A 26,080-nucleotide genomic window follows, 5' to 3' on the forward strand; every position below is an offset into this window, starting at 1 on the left:
TCTAGGGAGAAGGTGTTAGGACTAACACTGAGAACCAAGCTTTCAACAAGGTCTCACACTGTACTAAAAAAGAAACAGGTGCTGGAAGATGTAGATTACTAGAAAGGTGAAAAGTTAAGAAAAAAGTTAATACAAACCACAAGTGGAGTTTTCCAAAATAACTTAGTTAGTGAAAGCCTGCATGGAACCATTACAAAATAGATCTACAGGGCATACAACACAGCTCTGTGAAAAAGTGTGTGCTCAGCTTATGTAAGGCCCTGGCTACTCCCCAGTATCTGCCCTTCAAAAGAAGACTGGACAAGAATCATATTTCTTACAGGAATTTTTAAGTGTAGCTCCTCTACTGCCCCAAAATTCAACATAGGTGTTGTAATAGGAGCGGCGGGGCGACATCCCCAGCACCCCAGCCACCTGGCTAGCTTATGCCCTGAAATAATTACACGGACACTGTATTCTTTTAAACACTGCTTGGCCCATTATATCTAGCCTCTTCTCGGCTAACTCTCGGACCTGGACTAGCCCATTTCTTATAATCTGTGTAGCCCACAAGGTGCTTTACCAGGGAGATTCTAGCCTACGTCCATCCTGGGTTGGAGCTTCATCGTGTGTCTGCCAGGCGAGGGGATCATGGCATCTCTGCTCCAGAGCAGAGCTGTTGAGTCTGAGCTCACTCCTCTTCCTCCCAGCATTCTGTTCTGTTCACTCCACCCACCCATGTTCTAACCTATGAGGGCCAGCCAAGCAGTTTCTTTATTTTTTTAACCAATGACCTTCCTCCATCACATAGGTGTTGTTCCTAATTAAAAAACCAAAACAAAACAAAAAACTTGAGAGAATTTCATTCTGACTTTTATTTCCTCAAAGGTATCACCATGTAGTAACTGTGTTTAGAAGACCGATTCCCTACACACTGGCTTGTCTTGACTAATAATAGATGCCCTGCTAGTACTGTATTATGCATGTCAGATAGAGTGAAGCATTTGAAAATAATCAGTTTAGAAAACATGTGAGGTTATTCCTCCAAGGCCATCATTCTAAATGCTTTGCATTCCGCTGTGGCTTTGAGAGAAAGACAGGGTAGAGCTCCAAGGTGTGCCCTGCTGGGAATGCTGCAGGACTCTGAGAACATCCTGAACTTAGAAGTACCCATGAACATTGACCATCCTGCGGATTCCTACAGAGAAAGACCAAAGTGACTAAAGTAGCCTAAGGAAACAAATTAGCTATGAAGATAATGTATAGCTGTAGGATGCACAAAATTTAGGATGGATTTAAAGACTATTGTGATACAACTGCATTTAAAATGCTAATTGATAAATGACTGATAAAATTTTTAACATATTTATAAAAAATTCAGTTCATTTATCATCTTTTATAAACTTCAGAAAAACTCAACTATGTAGTTTTACTCTTTGGAACTCCTGAAACTGACTCTGTAGACCATGCTAGCCTTGAACTCACAGAGATCCTCCTGCTTCTGTTTCCTGAGTGCTGGGATTAAAGTTGTGTGCCACCACCTTTTACCAGCTTACCTTTTCAAATGATATTCTCTCTCTCTCTCTCTCTCTCTCTCTCTCTCTCTCTCTCTCTCTCTCTCTGTGTGTGTGTGTGTGTGTGTGTGTGCCCGCACACACGCGTGCATACATGTGGAGGTCCTCTCAGAAGTCAGTTCTCTCCTTCCACTGTGTGTTTTGAGAATAGAACTCAGGGCATTAGACCAGGCAGCAAGTGTCTTCGTACACTGAGACATCTTGCTAACCATACATTCCCATGTTAAAATGACCTTTGAAGTCCCTTTTCTAAAGAGATACTCTATTAGTTCCTCACTAAAGTCACAGTATATCATAAAGTGATTAAGTGTTTCCACAACATGTCTAAGTTATGAAAATGTATAGTCACAAAACAAACAATGTCTACAAACCATTTTTTTCTTGGAATGAATGAATTAAAAGTCATTTGCCGTTATTTGTTTTATTTTGTCTATCCTTGCTTTAAAAAATAGACATTTTCAAAACTTAGCCAGCAACAGTATAACATTGCATTCCAGATTTTTAATTCAAATAGTTTTTAAATAAAAATAAGAAATGTTGGCTGGGCAGTGGTGGCACATGCCTCTAATCCCAGAATTGGGGAAGCAGAGTCAGACAGATTTCTATGAGTTTGAGGCCAGTTTGGTCTACAATGTGAGTTCCAGGACAGCTAGGGCTGATACACAGAGAAACCTTGTTTCATCGAAAAACCAATAAAGAAAAGAAAAAAAAGAAAGAAGAAAGAAATGTTAAGAAACTATTTTAGAAATTCCCAGCTGTTGTAGTTTTATATCTGTTCAGTTTTAAAATGTCCTTAAGTACCGCAGAGATCCATAGGTTCTCTGAGTATGACTAAAGTGTTGAAGGAAGCTTTGCTGTTAACTTTGCTAATCTTGCTTTACCAGAGGACTGTACCAATAAAGACATATAGAAATGTCTTGTTTTGTGGCAGTCTGTAAGGAAATACAATTATTTATGTTCATCTTGGAGAAATGTAGAAATGATTGGCTGCATTTGGGGTGAACAGTTTCTTCTTTCCCTAACAGTAAACTCCTTCTGTCCCACTAAGCGTCCCCAGACAGAAACCCTTCAGAAACCATACTGCCTCTCCAGTCTAGTTTTGGAGAACTACTTCATGAAAAAAGCCTTCCTTCACTCCCAGCCCAAACACTCTACTACTTTCTTCAAATCATTCTTTTATTCTCTCCTTAGTACCATGATGTAGGAGTCCCCTCTTTTGTGTGAATACCACTGGTAAATAAAGGAACTGTCATGGGCCTTCACAGGGAATAGAGGAAAGGGGGAAACTAAACTGAATGCTGGGAGAAAGAAGGAGGAGTTAGAGAGAAGCCATGTAGTCCCTGTTGGAGATCTTTACCGGGTAAGCCATAGCCACTTAACGATACACAGATTGATAGAGATGGGTTAGTTTAGGAAATGAGTTACCCAGAAATACACTCAAGCTATTAGCCAAATAGTATTGCAAATAATATGGTTTCTGTGTGATTATTTCAGGCCTGAGCAGTGGGGAAACAAACAAGTGACCTCCTTACAACAGTACCAAGTGAAATTAGATGGGTAGCATCAGCTGAATAGTTTGGCAAGGCAGTTAAAATTTGAAATAGGCTATGCCTTAAATGAGTTTTATGAGACCATTTTAGAATTATGCTTACCCGTTGCTTATGCTTCTTTTATAAAGAAAGATGTTTCACTTATAAGTCTCAAGGTCTCATTAACTTGTCAATACTTGGTGGTGAAAATGACATTACGATGATTAGGATAACTGTCTTACTTGCAGTACATCTGTAACAGGCCAGTAGTGTTGAATATGACCCTCACTCTTCAGAAATTCACAGTCTCTGGGCCAGGTATGAGGATTCACCCCTTTCCTGCCAGCACAAGGAAGGCAAAGAAGATAGATGCACACTCTCTGAGTCTGAAAATAGTCTGTTCCACATACTAAGTTTCCAGCCGGCACAGAATGACTAGTGAGACAATGTCTCCTAAAAAAAAAAGAAAAGAAAAGAAAAGAAAGAAGGAAGGAAGGAAGGAAGGAAGGAAGGAAGGAAGGAAGGAAGGAAGGAAGGAAGGAAGGAAGGAAGGAAGGAAGGAAGGAAATCTATAATTCTCTAATACAATAGATACTAGAAACACAATGCTGTAGGGTAACTCTGTAAGATGGGGCAGCAAGAAAAAGCCAAGAAAGAAAAACAAGATGTAGTCTGAAACGAGTGTGGAATAAGACTGCCAAAAGGTCACAGTAAAATCTTTTAAAGCAATATGAGGCATAAAAAGTGTGTCATGCTTGAAGAACTGAAAAGTGAAAAAGACTAAGGTATAGAAACAGCTGGAAGGGACGGAGTACCTGAGGCACATGAGTCCAACAGTTGAGTTGAAGAGAAGGTCAAGGCCTGGGTTACAGAACAATTTTCTGCAGAGCTCAAACATAAGGACTTTGTCCAGCAAGAGGAGCAAGGAGAAAATTAACAAGGCCAGAAAACTGTGTGGATGCAAAGGGCAGACTTGAAGGAGAAAGGATCGCAGGCAAGAAAACCAACCTCAAAACCTAGTCCCGACCTCTTTGGCATCAGCCTCAGAAGGCAGGGACAGAGGGGACAGGGATGGAACAGGTTAGAAATTTGAGATGCTTCTGAGAGGCAGAATGAACAACTCAGTAAGTGCAGGGTTTTGCAAAGAGCTGAAGGGACAGTGTAAATCAAAGATTTCCAGCTGGGTCAGCAAGGTCTTCTTTCACAACAGCAGAACCTAAGAGACAGAATTTGCTTCAACCAGGCACATTGGTGCATGCCTATAATCCCAGCATTTGGGAGGTAGAGGAAAAATGACAAATTTGAGATCATTTGTGATCATCCATAATAGTGAGTTTGAGGCCTGCTTGGAAATTTATAAGACCCACCACAAAAATATAAAGAAAAACGAAACAACTGTTGATCTGGAAAAAAACTGATCTTTCTGATGTGAATTCTCGATAGAGTTTCAAGCTGAAACTCTAAACGCTTTTACTCCACCACACAGTGAAGGGTGCAGGGAGATTCTAGAGGTATCCTCCAGACGATCCTTGTGGGATGGGGACGTTAGGGAAGAAGATGGAGGAGACAGCAGAGAAGAGACCAACGATAGAAATAACGGCATGGTGGGTGTGGTTGCTCAGAGCCCTGCTGGTCAGAAAATAACCATCACTCACGTGAGCCTCCAATGATAGAAATCAAATTTAACTGAAAGGAAAACTTCATTTCTGTGGTCCTGCTAACCACATATCATCAGCTTAATAGATGAACAGTGGATGGAGTCAGAAGGGGAATCAGAGTGGGGGAAACAGAGAAGTAGGGTCACACTGCTGTGACTCAGAGTTTGGGGGGTGAAACACTGGAGCAGAAAAGTTGATAAAGATAGCAAATAAGAAGAGAAGTGAAAATCACCATGGAGTGTTGTTTGCTACCCTGACAGCCGGAGCAATAGTACCTAGCACTGGAGCTCTCGCCAACTTAGTCGAATGTGAAGTGCCTCAACAAGGCTTCATTCATTCTCTCAGAGGACAGGATGAGCTTGCAGTGCAAAAGAAAAGTACCTTCACAGGAAAGGCAAGAGTGGATGTGACTGTTCCCTTCCCATGCTTTGATCAGTAAGTGTGGGCCTTGCATAGCTCTGTCCTTGAGTCACTGTCCTTCTGAGAGTTCTGAAGGTCTCTAGTTGAAATCTCAGGACTAAATTTCAGAGATACGTGGAATACTTGTATCCGTATACCAAACAGCACATCACGCTCACTTCTTTGATCAAAATGAAGGAGACCGAACAATGTTTGCAGGGCTGGGGAGACAGAGGCTGTTGCTTTGTGAGTATAGGGTTTCAGGCCTAATTGAAAACTCTGAATGCCTTGATGATGGTCTGGCAATCAGAACGTACTTAATGCCATTGAAAACTATATGTAAGATAATTTAAAAAGATAGAATTTGTTTTAGGTACATTTTACTACAAGGCTTTTAAACATTAAGCTATACTATGAAGAATTTGAATTATTTCTTCCTACAAGCGAAATTTGGCATCTGGTGGATGAAACTTGGCTGAGTCATTTCACATCCGAAGACACTGGTGCAAATTCTGCCAGCCGTCAGGGCTGAACCTCCATCGGGAGGGCACATTTTTACACCTTTTCTTCTTTTGACCTCTTACGTGGCATTTGATTCTTGAGAATGGTCTAGCTACCCTCTATGCCTGGGAAGTTTAGGATAACAGACACTGAAAGCAGACACCTGCAGCAAACAGGTGTGTGGGAGACCAAGGTCGACAGCATGGGTTTCACGAGGTGTATGCTGGTAAGAAGCTCTTGTCCCTGTCCGCGTCCACTCATCTGATACGATCAAGAGTCTGAATGCACAAAACGGGTTAGTGCTTCAAACAGCACTTAGAGGAAAGAGAAAGCACCGGACAGGTTTCAGACTGCAGCGTCGTCTTCTCTGCCCAGAGCAGCTTTCACTTTCTACAAATGTAGTTGACTGTGGCCTGCCACAGGCCAGGTATTCAAAGGAAAGTTCAAAAAAGAATTAACTTATACAGCCTTAATGATAGAGTTTTGTTAGGATTGTTCTAGCTTATTATTACCACCGTTGATTTCTTGCTGTGACTCATATATAAACTAAGCTTTCTCGTGTATGTATACATATAAGTATAATGAGAAAACAGCCTCTAGAATACAAGATCCAAGGGCTCTTCTTGGAGACATGAATCCACCAGCTAGACTGAAGCATGTCCCTGGTGGATGAGGAATAACTATGCTTCTTCTTCGGATTTACTTCACGGGTCAGTAGCTTCGGTTAACGCTAGAATTGCAGAGTATAAATATCAGCAGTAAACCCTGGGGCAAGTATGTTTGTGCAGGCAAAATGCTCACTCTGCAATTAAGGGAGGGCAAGCATCCATGAATCACTCTTCGTGCGTTTTGAAGGGCCCTGGAGCAAGGCTCCGGTGTAGGAACACAAAAGCAAAGCGGTGCTGCAAGAAGCCAGTGGCTACTTCCATTGGTGCTACTGTAACCCGGAAGCTGAAAACGTCGGGCTAAGAATTAAATCAAAGCAGGATAACGTGTATGAACATAGAGTAATACAGTTAACCAACGCATGTCCAAGCCAAGATCTTTTTACAACTTTTGGGATAACTAATTTCACGTGGGTTTTCACTCTGCCTCCCGTCAGCCTCCAGACATTTCCTTGTGAAGGCATTGGCAAAACTGAAGTAAACACTTGCACATTCGCACAACACACCCTGTTTCCTCTCCAAGGAAATGTATTGAGTATGGAGAATGGGGCCAGCATTTCAACACTTCAGCTTTCCTTGCCCATCCCTGGAAGCTTTGTCCAGCTCGTGCACAGATTCTACTGATGTCATGAACTGACAAATAAAAACACCTCACGACTAGAAGCCAAATACAGCACTGGCACAATGCGAAGACAGGCTCTAGAAGTTGAAACCAACTAAGGAGAATGAATGAAAGAGACAGGACAGACATAGGGAAACGTGAGAGATGGGACAAGCTGTACTTACCACTTTCAGCCTGATAGTCTGGCACGGACTGCTCGTCATTGTCAGGTACCTGAGCTGAAGAAGAAAAGAGAAAGATTTTGAAAATTAAGAGAGGAACAGCCAAGGCATAGGAACGTCAAGTCAGACGTGACAAGCAAGGCCTATTTTGAGGGAGCTCAGTCCTGTGATTATTTGCCAATAATCTCCTGTAAAACAGTCTTGACAGCCTAGGAAAGGAAACGAAGAGGTCCATTGATGGAACTGGAAAACATGAGTGTGGCAGAAATAGCGCAGTAGCAGGTGGGATCCCTCTGAATTTCACCTGCCAGATGGAGATGGCAAATAAAAGGTACAGGGTTCCTACATCCTGCAAGGATGCATCTTGCAGAAGTTGCCCATTCACCCACTGCCGGTGCTTAAGACCTCATGGTGAACTACAAGGATTTTTTTTAAGCAATGTGTAGCTATCACACAAATCCCCTACATTTTTTTGAAATGACTTCTTCGGGTAAATGCTGTCTCCTGCAAACAGGACTACCATAATTGAAAACATTTGTCCTAAGTTTATTCAAAGCAAGCCATCAAGCTTTAAAAATGAAAGAAACATCATTGACTTGTGCTACGTGCAACAAAGCAATCTATCTTAACAATAATTGTATTCATAATAAAAATGAACAATAAAGCAAATGTCATCTTCTCATGCAAAATATTTTCCTGGCCATGCTAGTCAGCACTGAGGAAAGAGTTTCACCATTTGTCAGACACTAGGGTCGACTGACTTCCCGCTTTGTTAAAGGAGAAGGACTAACTGGGAGGCTGTAAAGCATTCGGCTCCAGGTGAAGCCAAGTCCACCCTTTCACCTTGAAATGTTTATTACCTTTGATGTGGACATCGAAATAACCCTACTCAGTCTCGCTGGATATTACTCAGTTTTCAAACGCAAACAGATATGCATATCTTTTGTGTAAACAAATGACGCAAAACAGAAATCAGGCTACTTGTAACTTGGTGAGCATATAATAAACTGTCGTCATCCTTATTAACTTTCATTGTGATCTCATTAGCTAGAATTACCTTACTAATATTGTATAATACTGTAAAATTTTATCCGATCAAGTCTCATTAAAGCAGATGTCAATCAGATTTCTTTTGAATGAACTTATTCTGTGTGGGGAATGTTAATTGAAATAATCAGCCTGAGCCAGGCGTGTAATTCCTGCATTTGGAAGGCTGGGCTAGCGTGAGGCACACAGGGAGCTCCAGGCTAGTTGAGGCTGCAAGCTGGGACTCTGTCTCAAAAAATCAAATATCAACGACAACAACACCAACAATAACAATCACTCTCCATTGAAATGGTCCATACTTTTGAGTGAATTAAGAAAAAAATCCATACCAAAAAAAGGAAGAATTTCATGATCTAATTCCATGTAAAAACAGAAGACAGCCTCAGTGGGCTTTTCTTTTCTGTGTTCATATTTTCAAATGGAAACATTTTCGTGAGTAAAGCATACGTTACCTTAGTCAAGAATATAACTATCCCAGGACAGTCTTGCCTGGGATTAAAATGCATATATCACAGAGTTGTTCTATAATGATTTTCCCTCATCCCAATACTTTATGGAGGACAGACCATTCCCTACTGCCAAAGAGAGGAGATTAACCAGCAGTAATTCCAAGTCATAACTGGTACTAACTTGATCAGCTTGTACGAGGAGCAAGTCTGTTTTCTTATTCCACCAGTATTTGATGCTGCGCTTAACAATTTTCAAGGCCGACAAATTTCACCTCACAAACTCATAACTTGCCACCTATAGGTAAGTTATTTAATTTCCTTAAATGTCACCCACCACCCCCTCCATTGAAACTTAATGAAATAATACGGGAATTCTTAAAACCAATAAATCAAGTAGTCTAAACACAATCCCAGATAGTCGGATATGTTCTCCTTTACAACTGTCTATCATCCGCTTCCTAAAAGTCACACACAAATGCACTTAGGAGCATTATTGTGGCCAGCTTAGCGTTTTTATAGTTTTACATCTAACATACATGACCGGACAAGATGGGTGGTGGGGTGCACACCTTTGGTTTCAGCACTTGGGAGGCAGAGGCAGGCAGATCTCTGTGAATTTGAGATCAGCCTCGTCTACAGAGTGAGTTCCAAGACAGCCAGAGCTACACAGAAAAACCCTGTCTCAAAAAAAAAAAAAAGGACTGGAGGCCAGAAAAATGAGGATGAGTTTGCATTCTCTTAGCTTTTGACAACGTATTTTTGCTATTGACAACATAGTTTTAGATTTTCTGCTCAGACTGATGAATCACACATGAAGAAATGTACTTTATAACGTGTTTTTACATCTAAAATAATTAAAAATGCTCTAATACATATTTAATGTAACAAATAAATAATTAAATCCTGGACTTAAAAACCACATCCATATTTTACTTTTCCCTCTAAACAGATACAGGCCAGGTGTGGCCTTTACTCCTAGCACCTGAGAGACAAGGTAGGTTGATTTCTGAGCTTTAGGACATGTTGGTCTACAGAGTGAGTTCCAGGACATCCTGGGCTACACAGCGTAACCAAAAACAAAAAAGCTAAACAGATAAAACAATTGAGATATAGAATATGCTATTAAAAAGGCTGCACTTGGGACTGGAGAGATGGCTCAGTGGTTAAGACCACTTTCTGCTCTTTCAAAGGATCCAGGTTCAATCCCCAGCACATAGCACCCAAAATGGTGGCTCAAGCTCTCTGCACTTCCAGTTCCATGGCAACTAGGTGCACACATGGCGCACAGACATACTTGCAGTCAAAGTATTTATGCCCATGAAATAATCTTTCATTTAAAGTCAACCTTCATTCCAGTGTTGTGGCACAAAGGAGACAAATAAAATAAAATATCATTTGCAATAATCTAATGAAGATGTAACGCTTGTTTATAGGAATGGCTGAAAACAGGTAGTGAGTTATTTGCCACTTAATACGCTTGCACGGATATGCTCGACCAGACATTTTCCTTAGTTTCATAAGACAGACCTGCAGCTTCATAGAACACATGATACAAGGAACAGCATCCAAGGCCCCACTGGGAGTGTGGCATGTACTGGGTGTTGGCCTGTGTGTGGCGCTGGGGCCGAAGAATCTAGAAGGTAGACCTTACAAGTACAGAGAAAATAGCTCCAAACTAACAATTTGTAAAAAGAGTATGGATGAAGGATGCTATTTCTGTTCTAACTCCTTAACATACTGAATAAGTACTTCACACTTATGCTTGAACATATTACAGAATTTTAACAAAAAACATATGACTCACATTTTCGCAGAAGCTAATCTTAAGAAGCTGAATAGGCTGAACGAGGCAGCACGCTATTTAAATAGACAAAGACTTAAGCCTACCCCTAACTTCAAGTTGGAGTAAAAGGAAAGCATTTAACCAAAAACACAACTTGGATTTGGGAAAGAAACTACGACACAGTCTCATCACACGTGTATCATGCGTTTTCTTCCTTAATTCACAAAAATTCTATGAAGGAGCAGACTACAGCTGCCGGAAACATTGTCGCAAGCCGTACCAATCCTCCCCCAAATTTGAAAATTAACAATATAAGTCAACCTAATTTTTTAAATGTTTTTTATTACATTACTGTCTACTCTAAAATATGCTTGAAGTGATCATCTTTGGGGAATAAAATTGTGTCTCTACACAATGTAATGAAGGAGGAAGGAGAAAAGGAATGGAGAAGGAGGGAAAATATATATCAAAGACCAGGAAAAGGCTGGCATGAACACTGAGTGTGTAGATTTGACTGGTAATAGCGGAATCAGTTCATTGCACATTAATAGACCAGTTGCAACCGAGTCTCCGCATCTTTGCTTTAAAGGGCTAGCAGCCACTCTCTCTGCTTCTGGCTTTATCTAGTGTCCCATCCAAGGCTGCTTTAATACTCTTCCCTGCTAGGACATAGCAGCACTGTGGGAAAGAAATTCGTAAAAGTATTCATCGCAACCAAAATGTCACAGAATCAATGCCCATTTTTAAACGTTAGTATCGGTCCCTAAACATCAGTGCTTTAGGGATGGGTAGTTTTAAATACAGCTTGTGTTGGCTTTATGCTGGTTTCCAGCTTTTAAATAAAACAATATTCATTACTTAAGAAGTGATAAACATTTAAAATATTTTTCAAATTTAGCTGCAGGCAAGAAAAAAACCCTCTTATTCTTACAAACAGCTGTCTGATTTTTTTTTTAAGCAAAGGGGGGCGGAGGGAGTGGGAAAATTACAAATGAAACAAATGTCAAGTATTAAAGGGGTTAATATTTAATTAAAACCAGTTCTATCCACTGTAACAATGACCTGGAGCCAAACAAGGCGGAAGATGTATGACTCACTCTTTCTACCCGTGAATGAGACAGCTGATCTCCTCAGCATTTCCTCAAGACAAGCAGGCAGAACTGGATTTCTGCCTCCATTCACAAAAACACAGTCCAGCACGAGCCATGTGGCCCAACCGCAATCTCTTGGTGTCACACCCTTCCAGAGAACTAAAGCAAGTAAGCCGAACTTGCAGGGTAAACACGCCACTTTTATTGCTCTGTCTCAAACAGACCCATTAAGAAACACATGAGAATAAATGACATATAGAGAGAGGAGGTGGGAGCGGGAGAAGGAGAAAGCAAAGCAAGATGTACAAATGCATATTTAATCCGTCATATTTTACAGAGAACCTTGGCCCAAAACCACGGATGTACAGAATTTAGGAAAGAAAGTGGAAAATAAAGAAAGCTGACGAAAGAAGGAAGAAAGAAAAAGGAGGAGAGGAGAAGAGGGGAGGGATGGGGAGAAGGAAGGGCCACAAAATGGGGTAGCATCTACCTAAAGTGACAAAGCACTGGCTGAGCTTGTGAGAATCCCTAAGTTTGATTCCCAGCAGCAAAATAATACTAGTAATAAAATAAACAGATGGCCTTTTTCGCTTGTCCATCACTCAAGTTTTGAGTTATAAAAAAAAATGTAACATATTATTGCTGAGGTTTGTAGCACAGGGATCATTCTTTACCTGAAGAAATCTAAATTTTATTTCAAGTAAAACAGGAAAATCAACATTTTCACTGTGGTACTCCTTTTAATCCTAAAATGAGACTTCAGTCCATGGAACAAAATAACCATGAGCTCACTAAGCCGAGTTTTATACCGCATCCGGTTTTAACATTAAAATGATTGCAAAGTAAAAGCATTAATTAGTGTAGAAATATAAACATATTTAAGTAGAAAGGGGAGGGGACTTCCCTAGACAGAAGGCCTTTAATGCTGGACACACTCTTTGTGTATGCAGGAAAAGCAGAAAACAGGAAGGTCTCAAGTCAGCTTCGGTTTCTAACTAAACTGACCTGCAGTGACTTGAAAACTTAAAAGGGAAGCCCAGAGCCGGGCAGCAGCCGTCTGCAGCCAGATTTTTCTCCCTTTGCTTCTAGAGAGGCCTGGCTCTATCATTATTCTTATTATTTTTAATTACAAAGTTGTGCACAAATCAAAGACATAAAGTTGTACTGCAACATGCAAGAGATTACCCATTCTCTGTAACTCGACTGCAAAAGTTCAGCAACATTTTACTTGTCGGCAGGCTGAGAAAACTACTCTCTGCTCCACCACATCCAATTTTTCTATTTAAACATAATGTCTCTTCTTTTGTAAGTAGATCACAGCTAAGTTACACTTACATTTAAAAATAAGATACATGTGCTCTACCTGCTACCTTTACTCCAAACGAGGGCCCTTTCACATCTTACAGAGCTGTCTGATACAACAAAAATGGGATGGTAGCAGCCACTACTCCAGTACACACACACACACACACACACACACACACACACACACACACACACACACACACGAATCATCTCCCATCTAATTCTAAGGACCTCTTTGGACTTTCTTAAATGCTGAACTATCAAACCCTATTTTATATAACCATATAAAGTACCGCAGTTATAAAAAGTGCACCAAATAAGAAAAAGAAGTCTGAGCACATCCAGTGCCAACACGTATTCTATTTTCTTTTTAAAGTAGAGAGCTTGTGCAATCACAATGAGTGCCCCGAGAGCACTGTGGATGGCGGAGGTCACTGTGGAGAACAACAGCAGCTCAAATTCCCACTCAGTATCATCAAAACATAATTTGGACATGAATTTTGTATCGGAAGCAAACTGAGAAAAAAGTAGTAACATCTCTATTTCTAGGCCAACATGGCCATTATTTGTCAGTTTCATAAAACCAAAAGGCAGTCCCCTTGTTGGTATGATAATAATAATGAAGTTTGGTGTAGAACATTGGTCTTGGTGATAAACCTCTAAGGTGTAGCTGTGGCTGCATCCTGAAATTTGACTTCACTGTCACAGAAAACCTTTTTACCCTGGTGGTGGTCAATCCACCATTGGTGACTTTCTCCTCAAGCTCATCACAGAGAGCCTCAAGACTCCCAGACCACAACAACATAGGACAAAAGTAGTCATGTTTCACACGAGATGTATAGTGAAATAAATTCTTGTCCTATAAGCTGTACTAGTAGGTAAATGCTGATAGAGCACTTTTAGAAAAATGCAATGCTTTCTTGACTTCATTTCTTGCCCTTTTCTATTTCTGTCCCCCCAAAATAAGAAGTTTGGAACAGCACTTACTATATATAGCTTTTGAAACAAGTTAAGAACAAAAAGTTGCTACAATGCTGATAGGAGTGACATTTGAACTAGTTATTTCAAGGGATCAAATAATTCCAGTTGCCTGTCAGTAGCAATCTAATTCAAAGGACTGAGGATCAATAAAGAATTGTCCACAGTGACGTTCAGTCTAAAATTGCTATGGTAACATTTAAAATAAACATAGACTCTTCCTTTCACCTGGTACTGTAGTCACTGAAAACATTAGCTTTAAACTTTTCTTCGGAATGGGATGATTTTACACTGTGGCATGTTTGTTATAAGCTTTTAAATTGCAGCATTATTGCTTGGAAAGTGCTTCTAATGTAAAGTTGCATTCAGCAGACATGTTTTACATCTCTGTATGTGAATGAGGCTGCAGGGAGGAGTGCAATCATATGTGCTCAGAGGGGACCTTAGCAGACTGAATACAGGAACTCTATGATTTCCCTCCAAGAGTTCTGCCTTATCTAACTCAACTGCCTTTTGCAGATAAAACCTATTTCATAATCCACAATAATTTACTCATGACTAATCAACATGCTGTTCTTGATGTAATTTATAAAAATTTTTATAGGAAAACATTTAAAATTCCAAGAGGCATCATTTCTATTTAGGGATTTTGAGGATTTTCTTTTTTCAAATATGACTATCATATGACACTGTGTAGCAAACTTGATTCTCAGGTCTGAAAAATTTTTAGAGACCTGTTATACTTCCTAGAGGGACTCTAGCTCACAGGAGAAACTTAATAAATTGTCAATGATCTCTTTTTAAAAGATCACACTGCCTTAAAATTCTATAGTCATTTTCTTGACTATGGAGCACTAAGCAAAAAGGATAAATTCATAGCTTGCCAGTTTAGCGATCCATTTATTTCTGCTTGTCTATTATAACAGAAATGAACAAAACTAGCAACACATTAAGTAGTCTAGTTCTGAGACTCTCTTATTGTTCAAGTCATAAGATAAGTCAAATTAAAATATATAAGCACAATACTTATATTTAATTGTTAAGAATGAAAATGAAATGTGTAGTCTATTACCATAAAAAACTGCCTTACTATTAGATTTTTTTAAATTACCTTAATAAATTTTGCTTACTGCATAACTGGATAAATTAATGTAACTACTTTGGAAAAGTTTATATTATTCTAAAGTGCAATATGTAAATAGTAACACACCTGGATATTCAATCGAGATCTCCAGCCTAATTTCTGAATTTACTAAGCTCATGAATTCTTTTCTAAGTAAAAGCCAGTGTTCCTCCAAATACATTAGTCCTTATCTAGGTTTACATTATGAAAAGATGAATCTCAGGGCTAATTTATAGGTAGTGAAGAGATAAGAATATTTCATACTGTTGTAGAAGGTAAACTCGGATAACTTATTCAACTCTCTTATCTGAGGAATAAGACACAAATAAAACAAGGGGAAAATAAAAAGTGAGAGAAAGAAAAATGTACTGAAGATGATAAAAGTCTGCCCCAGATCCACATTTTAAAATTCTAGAAACAGCTGCTATGCACATTCAAAATCTGCCAGCCAGTGCACTGACTTGGATTCAGTTTTCAAATCTAAACATCGCAAGAACCAATAAACCCTCCACAACAATTAAGGTAAGTATGGTAACTTATTTTGGATAAATGAATAAACTCTTGAATAAACAAAAATCCACATAACCTTCAACTTGGCAAAACCGACAGATAAAAGTTAATGCAAGAGCCTCTGCAATTTTTTATGAAAAAGCTATTTGAATATATGGTTTATGTTGCAATAATAAGTAATCTATTGCAGTAAGTTTCATTTAGCGAGAAAAAAAAATGACCTTACATTTTTTTAAAAAAACAAAACTTTCACTAATACTTACCATTCATTAACATATAAATGCAATCCACCCTTTCAAAGGATAATTAAGAGCTATTTATCTTAAATGATTTTGAATCATTTAAGATTGTAAAAGCCTTTTGAAGAACTAGAGTTATCAGCAAGACAAAGAAACTTGTTTACATGCTAACAGCAACTTGATCAAGTGCACAGAAGACCATAGCTAAAACTAGCTCCTCTGTCTACCACAGTGCTGCTACAGCAGCTCTGGGTTCCACTTGGAGACCCTCCCTTCACTTTTAACCAGAATCAAATTCCCCTCAGAAAGCATATGCACATATATATACATATACACATAAATATATATAGTATATAATATACCAAATATTTAACAAAACATGCTAAATATTTAAATATCGGCAAATTTCTCATGTCACACAAACACACACACACACACCACAATTGTAAAATAACATCTCACAAATATTGCAATTCCAAGAGAAAAAACTGAAATTGTAAATATTAACAAAAAAACCTTCCACCTTAAGCATATCTGAACATATGTCAAGCTTTACCGAAGCTACATCTTATTGTTTCTATAAACAAAGTTGCACAAAATAAAGGGTATAATAGGTTGTAGCATAAAGTTTTTTAAGAAATCCAAAATGCCATTAAATGTCTCCACATTAAATTCTAATAAAAGTGATAAGATGTCAAAAGTCAAACTTTAACAACCATTACATGCATCAAAGCACACAAAACAATCTTAAAATCTTTATCCCCACCAAAAGATTTACTTTAAATCCCCCAGATTTCCTAGCTGTGAGATACACACCTAATGTTCTGTGTTGTGAGCAAGGAGGAAAGAAGACCCCTGCACTTAAATCTTGAAGCATCCCGTACTGATGAGCCCAGAGAAACTAATTTCTGCCATCAGAAAGTCCCCCACCAGAACACCAAATAATCAGATGTGCTGCTCAAAAGGAAACAGCAAGCCAGCCGGTTCTGGCTCGAGGTCTCCCGAGGTACAATAATATAAACCTGATCAATTGCAATTAAAATCCGAACAGAGACTTAGAACCTGAAGTCTTGGTGCATTAGCTCTTGCCAAAAGCAGATGTGATTGTGAGCTGGAAGCAATTTCTCCTGGTAATTTGTGATGACACTGGGTAGTGCAGCCCCAGAGTCCCCAAAGACAAGCTCATCAGAGGCTCTAATGTATGCATGACACATGAGGTGGCTCTTTTAGAGCTCAATTAATTGGGTTGAACATTAAGACAGCAAGTTCAGGACTCCCTCCACCCCCTTCTAGAGTTGCTTTTCCCCTTCAAAGCCATTTTTTTTCTTTTTGCCTTACCTTCAGCAAGCCATGTTTCTTGTAACTGGCTCAGATCTTGAAAGAGTTCTGAAAAGCAAGTCAAAGACACAAACATCAGACTCAACAGTCTGCGGTCTTCATTAACTGAAAATGTTTATCATGATGCTGGCATTCAGCTTGATTGTAACTTAGAGAGCATCAAGTAAATACAGTATGCGCCTCCGTAGTATCTGAATAATCCTGCTTACTTATGACATCAGCTAGATGACACTTTATGAGATTTCTTTAGACAAATAAGTGTTAGCTATCTTCCTTTTCTGTTTTAGCACATAATTCAGAGGTAAGCTCATAGAGAATGGAAAACATGCCTGCATTGAAATTCACCGTGGTGCTGAACTAAAGATCAATCATACAGAAACCTTTCTTCAGTACACTTAACTCCTGCTAAAATAGGACCAGGGCAAAGAAAGACAAAACATTTACATCTTCTAAGTTTAGACACAAGATACCAAGAGAACTAGAGTTAACTTCCAAGTTGTAATTTCCAGTCAAACACTTCAACACTAACAGGGGCGACTTCACAATCAGGCATTTAAAAAAAAACTTCTACGTTAGCACATTTATAAAAGTCAAAGACAGATAGTACCCTGGTTATGGTTTATTAGCAATTTCAAACTGTATTCTGGCATGGGGTGTGGGGAAAAGAATGAAAACGTGATGAAGCTGTAGAATTCAGTACATTTAATTTAAATTCAAACTGAACTTTGGTAACTGAGCCTAAGTTTCTTCAGTCCATTATGAATGCCCCGCAGGTTGAAATAATTCTTAATTTATTGACTTTTTACCAACAGTTTATAGAGGAATCTGCAGCCTCATTTACCAAATAATATATAACTACTCATTAAGCCTGAAGTTTGATCTCGTGAACACTTCAAGGCCTATTAACAAGATGTTATGACTTCACAATACAGTCATCAAACTCACTCATAAAATTTCAACAGTAGTATATGGCTTCATTTATGTTGTTTAACTTGTAATAAAGTTGAAAGAAAAACGTAAGCAGTGTGAATAACTACTGGCTTTGTTCAAGGGTGTTAGATAGTTTTGAATTGTTAGCTCGGGGTAGGGAATTTGTTACATGCCATATGGACAAGAATAAACATGAAATAGTGTTTAAAAGAAGAAGGTCACTGTTAGGTGTTAATTTACTTCTTTCATTAGTAAGTGACAAGACCGTAAAATAGTCTCTAAGGCAAACTCTGTTGGAATGGGTGCATGTAAAGTCCATGTTAAGTTCAGAAGTCCCAATGTTTGTTATTTTTTAGATGAGCTTGAGATGGACCCCTTCTTTGGAGGTCAGAGGGTGTCAGGAAGAGGGGTTCAGCTCAGAGTCAAACCTCACCTTCTGAATCATGAGCCAGATCTCTGTTAATGACTTTTCTTTTCCTGACATTTGTTGGTTTCTCGTTACAATTTCTCCCACGCTGACTCTACAAAAGGGAAAGATAAAATCCTTTAAAAGAACGGAAACCTCAGATGTCACACATAAAAAAAATCATGCATACATAACAAAAGCCTACTGGATCCTCTCTGAGTTGGAAAAAAAAAATAAAAGTTCACAGGAGAACTCCAATATGTATTGTCTGACTTTGACAGCGAAAGCTCACGCTGAGAGTTCAACAGCAAGGAAGACTGGCTTCCCAGATCCTACCACTCCTGTTTATTCAGAGCCCACGTAATCTCAGCAGCGAAACATTAAGCTAAAACACTTAATTTTTTTTTTACTTAATCAACTAGATTAAAACACTGATTCCACTCTATCTCAGACAACACCCCCACCCGCAGTAAGAGAAGCCAAAGGAGTGGAAAACTGGAAAACGCGAGAAAATGAAGGAGGAAAACCAGCACCCCCCCCCTCCCCGACACCCCATGTAAATGAAAAGTGTCAGCGTTTGTCTCAACTTCGTTCTTTTCAGTGTGGCAGACAAACCCAGCCACAAACTTTGAGTGCAGCTGCAGCTGCCCTCCGTCTCCTGTTCCACTCATGGTGGACACTTTAACCAGAAGGGGTCTTAAAACAAAACTATGCCTTCTCCAAATCACTCAGAGGTAAGCTCATTTCGTAGATGGGTCTTCGAGAAGCAGAGTCGCCCTACAGTGGCAACAAAGCAGAAAAAGTGTCTCCAGTCCCAACCCCCTACCCCCTCCCTCTGCATCTCTCGCTCTCCCCACCCCCGTCCGAGCCAACTTTATAAACAGCAACTTTCGAACTGATCACTCACGTTGGTGACCACGTAAGGCACTTGCTGGTCATAAAATCCATCCATTCTGCTGCTCTTCGCAAATATTAGCTCAGTGGTTTATATTTTGAGCATTTAGCTGGAGATTTCCTCGGGGTCTGGACTTCTATCAACCTAGAGGGGAACAAGATGGCTTTTAGGCTTAAAAAAAAATCATGAATGAAGCTCTTGCATTTGCATAGCTAATTACCCTCGACAGTCCCATTCACAAAAAATAACCCTCCCTTACGCCGCCTTCTTCACCTGGATCCAAGAGAGCTAAGAGAGTTCACAATTTACATATTTTCTGTCGTATCAAAAATCCTAACAAGAGGCAGTGTATTTATTACACTCTGGACGTTCCCGTTCACTCAGTGTATCAGGCAGCTCTGATTCGCAAACGTGTGCAAAACTAGCAATGGCGATCAACGAGACTTGCTTTTCACCTAACGGGACTAAAGAGAAGGAGACACCTCTTTCATAAGGATAGTTTTTGCAACCCACAACCATGCAATTATCTGGAGAGACATAAAAAGTTGTTGGAAAGACCCACCTGAAGGCCACGCTAGGCGAACGGCTGCAAAAAATTCCCTCCAGATTTAATAAAAACATTAATTATTGCCCAGCACTTCCCCTTGGAAGCCGAAAGCGCCTCTGACAGAGCTCAATTCGGTGGTTTTTCCTCTACTTCTCCTCCAGGGGCCTCCAATCCAAACTGATGGATCGCTGCCTCCCATTGGCTCCACGTCTCTTTCACAAGATCCGATTTCGGGCTGTCAATCAGGCGGCTTTCGGCCCCTTCCCTTGGGTCTCTTGCGCCCCTCTTGCCTGCACGACTGCTCTACGGGGAGGCTCAGAGTCCGCACCCAGGAAAGGCACCCAGGAAAGCTTCCTAACTCACTGTTTTGGTCAAGACCCGGGGGATACTGAAACCTAGAGCACCGAGTCTACCAGTTGTCATTCCTAGCGTGTTTGATCCATTATTAGGCAGATGTCCTTAAAGCCCGGTTGTGAGGTTCAGGTACAGAGCTACAAAGCGGACGTCCCCAGTCCCTCTTTACGTCTGACCCCGAGCCCACCGCACGCTTCAGGCTCACTCCCCATCAGCTTTTGGCCCAAGCAATTTTCTCATTTTTTCGACACCAACCAACACTATAGGGCTTATTGGACCTTTAAAAAAATTACATTCTCAACTCAAACGATCTCCTTTTGTCCGTGGGATTTAAAAATACTGTTAGGAAAGCAAATGGGAGAAGCTGCTTCTTAGGAGAGGTGGGACCGGGAAGGAGGACCCAAAACGAGAACGAAGCGGAGAAGGCGAGGAAAAGTATAAAAATCAGATTCACCCCCGCGAGTGCTGAAGGAACAGAAACTCCCTGCGGGCCCCAGAGGGGTGGGGGAGGACTGGGTGGTTCAGATGTGTTCCCCCCCCCCCATACACACACGCACACACCCGCCGTTTCCGGAGCTTTTGTTATGTATACAGAGAGGCGGAGAGTGGAGAGTGTCACTTACTGTACTTGAGGATTTCACTTCCTCCACCAAGGAGGGGTAGGAAGAGCGGGGAAAGCTCGGGTTACAAGGACGATGATGGGACCTTTGGCAGCGAGGACGTCACCGAAGCTGCCTGCCCACGGGGCTAGGTTCAGATGTCCCTTTCGTGGCCGCTATCCTACCCGGGATGGGAGGCTGGGAGGAGGGGACCAGGAGCTTCAGGGTATGAAAGTCAGTTGAGACGGACTAGGGCTAGTGACTAAAGGACTTTTCCAGCAGCTGCTTCTCCGGTAGTGCTCATTTCTATTTGAAAGTTTCTTCCTTAAATGGTGGAGACATTAACATGGGAGCAGCGCGCGCGCCTGGCCCTCCAGACCAGCCCAGGAAGAGCAAGGTGTATGACAAAAACACTTTGCGTTTCACCCCGAGGGAAGTGTGGTCTTGGAGGGCACACACAATGCTCGCCCCGAGACTTGTCAGCTCCGCGCGCGTCCCCCTTCGCGCAGAGAACTGCAAGAGAGCCCGGGCGAGGGCTGCGTTCGCGGCGCCGCAAAGCTGGAGTCGGGGAGCTCTGCAGTGCTTTCTGAGGGTGCAACCAGGACAGGGGACAATAGCGAGGGTGCCCAGCCGACCTGCAAACCCCGGGACAAGACAGCAACAGTTTCCAAAGCCCTTCTTAGAGGCCAGAACCGGACAGGTATCCAGGGCAACCGGGAGAGGGAGGAGCTTCTCCAAAGGCCCCGCGAGCCTATCCCTGCAGCCAATGAAGAACCGTTGATTTCCAGTCCATTGTTGTTTATTGCTGACCCCGCAGCGCTCCGCCAGCGGATTGGCTGTTTTTGAGCAGGGGGCGTTGCCCGTGCTTCCCCTCCCGAACCACCTTTCAGCTCCATTCACAAAATCCCAACCTCTCTGGGTCACGTGGTTGGGGGCGTGGAGGGAGAAGGAAAAAAAAGACATAACAAAGACTCAAGTTCCTAAAACCACTAAAGTTTATATTTGTCGCTACTTCCCCAATGCACCCTAGAAAGTAGATGAGGGAAAGTACCTTTTATCTGAGCAGGGGTAGAGAGTGAGGAACGAAGTTCTGGTTAAAGGAATGCTCACAGAGGATAATTCCAGGGTGCCCTGCCTCGGAGAAAATCCTGCCAAAGAACAGAGACCTGAGAGAGCGGAGAGAGCTTAGAAAGGACTAGAAACTCTTGCTTGCTCTTGCCGTCTCTATAGAAAGGAGAAAGTTCTCTTCTGAAGCTCTCTTGTTACCTCAGTGTCGTTTTCTCTCCAGGTTCTTTTAGTGCAAGTTTTCACTGGCTGACCATTTTGGTTTCAGCTTCCAAAGTCCATCAGCCCTCCAGGGCCCCTTCTCTGATGGTCATCTTGATGCTGGGCTCCGCATTTCCGCTTTCCAGCCCTGAGTCTCACAGTAGTTGAAAACTGGTTTTCTTCTCTGACTAAACAACCATTCTCTCTACAGCTCTTCTAAGCAGCCTAAACTGCTGAACCAAGTGTACTTTTTGTGAACAGACGGCTATCTGAACCAGAATACATTCTCTTCGGCTTTCTCTTTCTCTGGCTTCTTAGTCAATGAGACATTTTCTTTCTTGATTGTTCTGCTCCTAGTTATTCATGAAATACTAGCATCTAGCCTGGAACCTATCTCTGGTCTACCCTTGTCACTGAGAAAAAGAACAATAGATCTCATAGCAGAAGGTAACAAAAGGGTTGAGAATTTAATTTTCAGTAGTGTTACGGAGTGGCTGCAGACGCAGCTGTACACATAGGAAGAGTGCTTTGGAGTGGCACAAGTTCCCGCCACTTTTGGAGACTGTCTTTTTAAATCAGCTTAGTGCATTTCAGGCCTTCGTGAATGGAAAATTTCATTTTGGCACGATTTCAAACACAGAGTGGCAGTGAAGAGGCCAAGAGGCTTTGACATTTATTTACTTGTATTTTGAAATCCCAATTGGGTTTTGAAATAAGAGCTCTTGAAGGAACATAGACCCTCCCCACCCCTGCTTTTTTTTTTTTCTGAAAGTTTTTTTTTAACTTGCATATAAAGCTATTTAAAGCTTTATAGTTCCTTTGCTATTTTGTTAGTGAAACAATATACATTAGTGGCTTTCCTGCAGTTGACTTTATGACATTGAAAATGCATGTTAAGTAATTTAATTTCTAAAAGTTGTCCAGAAAAATACGAACTAGTGTGTTCCCACTTTTTGAAAATGGTTAATACAGCAGGCAGGGTGCCCATGCCTGTACTCCCAGCACTCGGGAGGTAGAAACAAGAGAATTGCTGCAGGTTTGAAGCTACTCTTGTCTATGAAGCAAGTTCCAGTTAAGGATACAGAAAGACACATATCCCTACTCTGAAGAAAAAAAAAGTAAGTAAAATTAAATTATTAGCACAATTAAAATTAAAAAATGTTCTCAAAAATTGTATGATTAAGTAAACTAACATTTTTTTGTTTTATTAAAATACTATATAAGTGAACTGATGATGAACTAATTTCCCCCCTTCCATAGGACTATATCAAATAATCATGATAAGATGTACTATTATCCAGGATTATGAGCAATAAAAAAATAACTCAAGGGGAAATTTGGTGTCTGACCTGCATCCTGAAAGATAGCTGATAACCTCATGCAGATGTCCTTGACAAGGGAAGCAGGATGTTGAGGTGATGGTTAAGATTATCAAAAAAAAAGACAGAGTAGGCGACATTCTCATCCCTACAAGTGGCACTGCCACTACCATCTAGAGGAAGTCTGTTCACCATGAAGTCGAAAAGTGGCTCCTAATGCCCAGAAATGTGGATGGCAGACTGAAGTAATTCACAGACACTGCAGTTTGGAAGTTGAATACCTGTGTTCAAGGTCAGTGAGTTCAAGGAAAAGGGTGGGGTATGACATTATCTCCTGGTCCCTGACTGGCTACCTGGAAATTTCCTCCTAAACTCAAAGTTAGAGCCAATAATCCTGACTTGAAAAATCCCACAAAAGCCACAAAAGTATTTATTAGAAGAAAAACTCTAGATTCAATCCATTCCCACCAATAAAGCAACAGGGTTAACGAATTATACTGCTTCAGAATTCAATTGCAATTACGTACCTCTTTTCTTTTCTTTTCTTTTCTTTTTTCTAACTAGGTGATTTTCCTGATTCGCAAATGAAATCACATAAGAAATACCCTAAGAATTCAAGTTTCTAGATGTGTTTGGTCTTGGGCACTGTGGGCTGGAGCTAAGCTGCAGGGATCTGAAATCAGGGGAAAAGCTCAGTTCAAGGAAATTATTTCAGGCTAGCCCCTAGGCTGGAGAGTTTAGGGTAGAGGGTAGGGTATAACAGCCACTCAGTAACAGTTAGGGACTAAGGAATGCTAGAAGAACCTGGAGGCCAGGTTTCTCTGATATGTTAACTAGGCACCTTAGCCTTTTGTCCCAGGTTTGTGAGTTAACAGGTGAGAATTCCTAACTCTGTTGTATTGCAAAGGAAAATTGTGGAATAGTCCTTTACACTGTAGGAATATATGAATATGTATCACTGAGACTGATTTAAGAAAGAAGCTGACTGGCCAATAGTTAGACAGAATAAGGTTGGACAGGAGAGTCAAACTGAGAACACTGGGTAGAAGGGTGGAGTCTCGCGAGTATCAAGCAGACACAGAAGAAACAAGAGGAACATGCCTTACTGAGAAGAGGGACCAAGCTCTTGGTAAAACATAGATAAGAAATATGGGCCAATTTAACATTTAAACTACCTAGTAACAAACCTGAGCTTTTGCCCGAGCATTTATACTTAATATTGAGTCTCACTGTCAGTTAATTGGCAGTGACCTGTGGGACAAAATCTTCCACCTACAGAAAATAACTTGTTTGGGGGCAGAAACTACCAACAGGCAGTGATATTTAAAGGAGCTAACATTAGAAGGGACGTGGGCTCTCAGTTTTGCCCTTATGCACTTTTGTAATTTCTGTTTGTCTGGTTTCCTTTGCCTCTCACACCTTCATACTGACTTTGAAATGTTGCTGTAGAATAATTTTCTTGTACATTGAAAATATTTATCACTTGAATTATTTTAATAAACCACTGATTGGCCAGTAGCCAGGTAGGAAGTATATATATATATATATATACAAATATATATATTTAGGTGGGGCAACCAAACTATGGATGATGGGAAGGAGGAAAAGGGAGGAGTTAGGAGTCACCAATTAGACACAGAGGGAGCAGGAGATGAATGTGCCATGCTGATAAAGGTACCATCATGTGGCAGAGCACAAATAGAAATATGGGTTAATTTAGATCTAAGAGTTAGCTGGTAATAGGCCTGAGCTATAGGCTGAGAATTTACAAATATTATTAACTCTCCAATTCAATTACATGGGAAGTGGCTGCCAGGCATTTGAGACAAAGTGGTAGGGACAGGAAATGTTTTATTACAATGTACCACCCATGATTTTAGCTGTGTGTGTGTGTGTGTGCATGTCTATGTTTTCAAGCATCTTTGTGACTTACTTCTGAAAGAAGTGGCAAAGAAAACAAACTAGGGAACACAATTTATAGTACCACATATTTTATTTTTTGCTTTTTTTAAAAGAGGACAGTGTGAGTAAAGGCAGATGTTTCTGTGTACGGGACACATTTTCTGAAACATTTTTTTCTAGATCTTGTTCTGAACACCATGAGAGCATTGGAGAGATCTGCACTCTCTTCTCTGAGCTCTGTGTTCTGTGTTAATGTTTGTCACAGTCTATCCACTGATAAACTCCTCAGAACTCAAGCATTTACCTGGATTGTCCTATTGTGAGTAAAAGCTCAGGAATCAGATATTGACGTAAAAACCTGATAGATCAAGAAAGCAGTGGAGGAGTGACTAGCTGAGCCTCTCCCATAAAGTAGCACGTCTTTTGACTTAAATTTTGAAGTCAAGGTATTTCTAAATATATAGGTTGGTTGACTCTAGCAGTTTTCATAATCCAGTGTCTCTGCAGACAAAAAATTCAAAGAAAACACAATAACATGCAGAATCAAGATTCTCTGTGTATTTCCCATCTTTATATGGCTTGCTGTGGGACAATGATCTATACCCTGTCATTTATATTTTAAATAAACACTGATTGGCCAGTATCCAGACAGGAAGTAAAGGTGGGACAACCATGCAGGAAGTAGAGGCTGGGCGATGAGAACAGGAGAATTCTGGAAAGAGGAAAGCTTTTTCCAGTTGTGACCCAGCCTCAGAGGATTTGACTTCCTAATCAAAAAAGGTACCAAGTCACATGGCTAATGCAGACAAGAATTATGGGCTAATACAAGTTATAAGAATTAGTTAGCCGGGCGGTGGTGGCGCACGCCTTTAATCCCAGCACTCGGGAGGCAGAGGCAGGCGGATCTCTGT

General features: G+C 40.7%; 1 protein-coding gene across 4 annotated transcripts in view; it reads right to left on the reverse strand.

The window, feature by feature from the left end:
• Positions 1 to 20,797, reverse strand: part of Etv1 (ETS variant 1) — a 96,144-nt gene extending 75,347 nt beyond the window's left edge. Inside the window, exons 1-5 of one of the 4 annotated variants that reach the window (XM_026782434.1) lie at positions 20,707 to 20,797; positions 19,195 to 19,326; positions 18,315 to 18,402; positions 16,952 to 16,999; positions 7,092 to 7,145 (exon numbers count right to left, since the gene is read on the reverse strand). In XM_026782434.1, the coding sequence (XP_026638235.1) occupies positions 7,092 to 7,145; positions 16,952 to 16,999; positions 18,315 to 18,402; positions 19,195 to 19,239 (235 nt within the window). In that variant the 5' untranslated portion in view covers positions 19,240 to 19,326; positions 20,707 to 20,797. Of the gene's footprint in view, positions 1 to 7,091; positions 7,146 to 16,429; positions 16,787 to 16,951; positions 17,000 to 18,314; positions 18,403 to 19,194; positions 19,327 to 19,455; positions 19,550 to 19,744; positions 20,100 to 20,706 lie in introns of those variants that run through there. The other 3 variants (XM_013347876.2, XM_013347879.2, XM_013347885.2) reach the window with 3 other exon arrangements.
• Between the last annotated feature and the right edge of the window lie 5,283 nt (positions 20,798 to 26,080).

This window comes from Microtus ochrogaster, chromosome 1 (genome assembly GCF_000317375.1).
Source record: "Microtus ochrogaster isolate Prairie Vole_2 chromosome 1, MicOch1.0, whole genome shotgun sequence".
NCBI lineage: Eukaryota > Metazoa > Chordata > Mammalia > Rodentia > Cricetidae > Microtus > Microtus ochrogaster.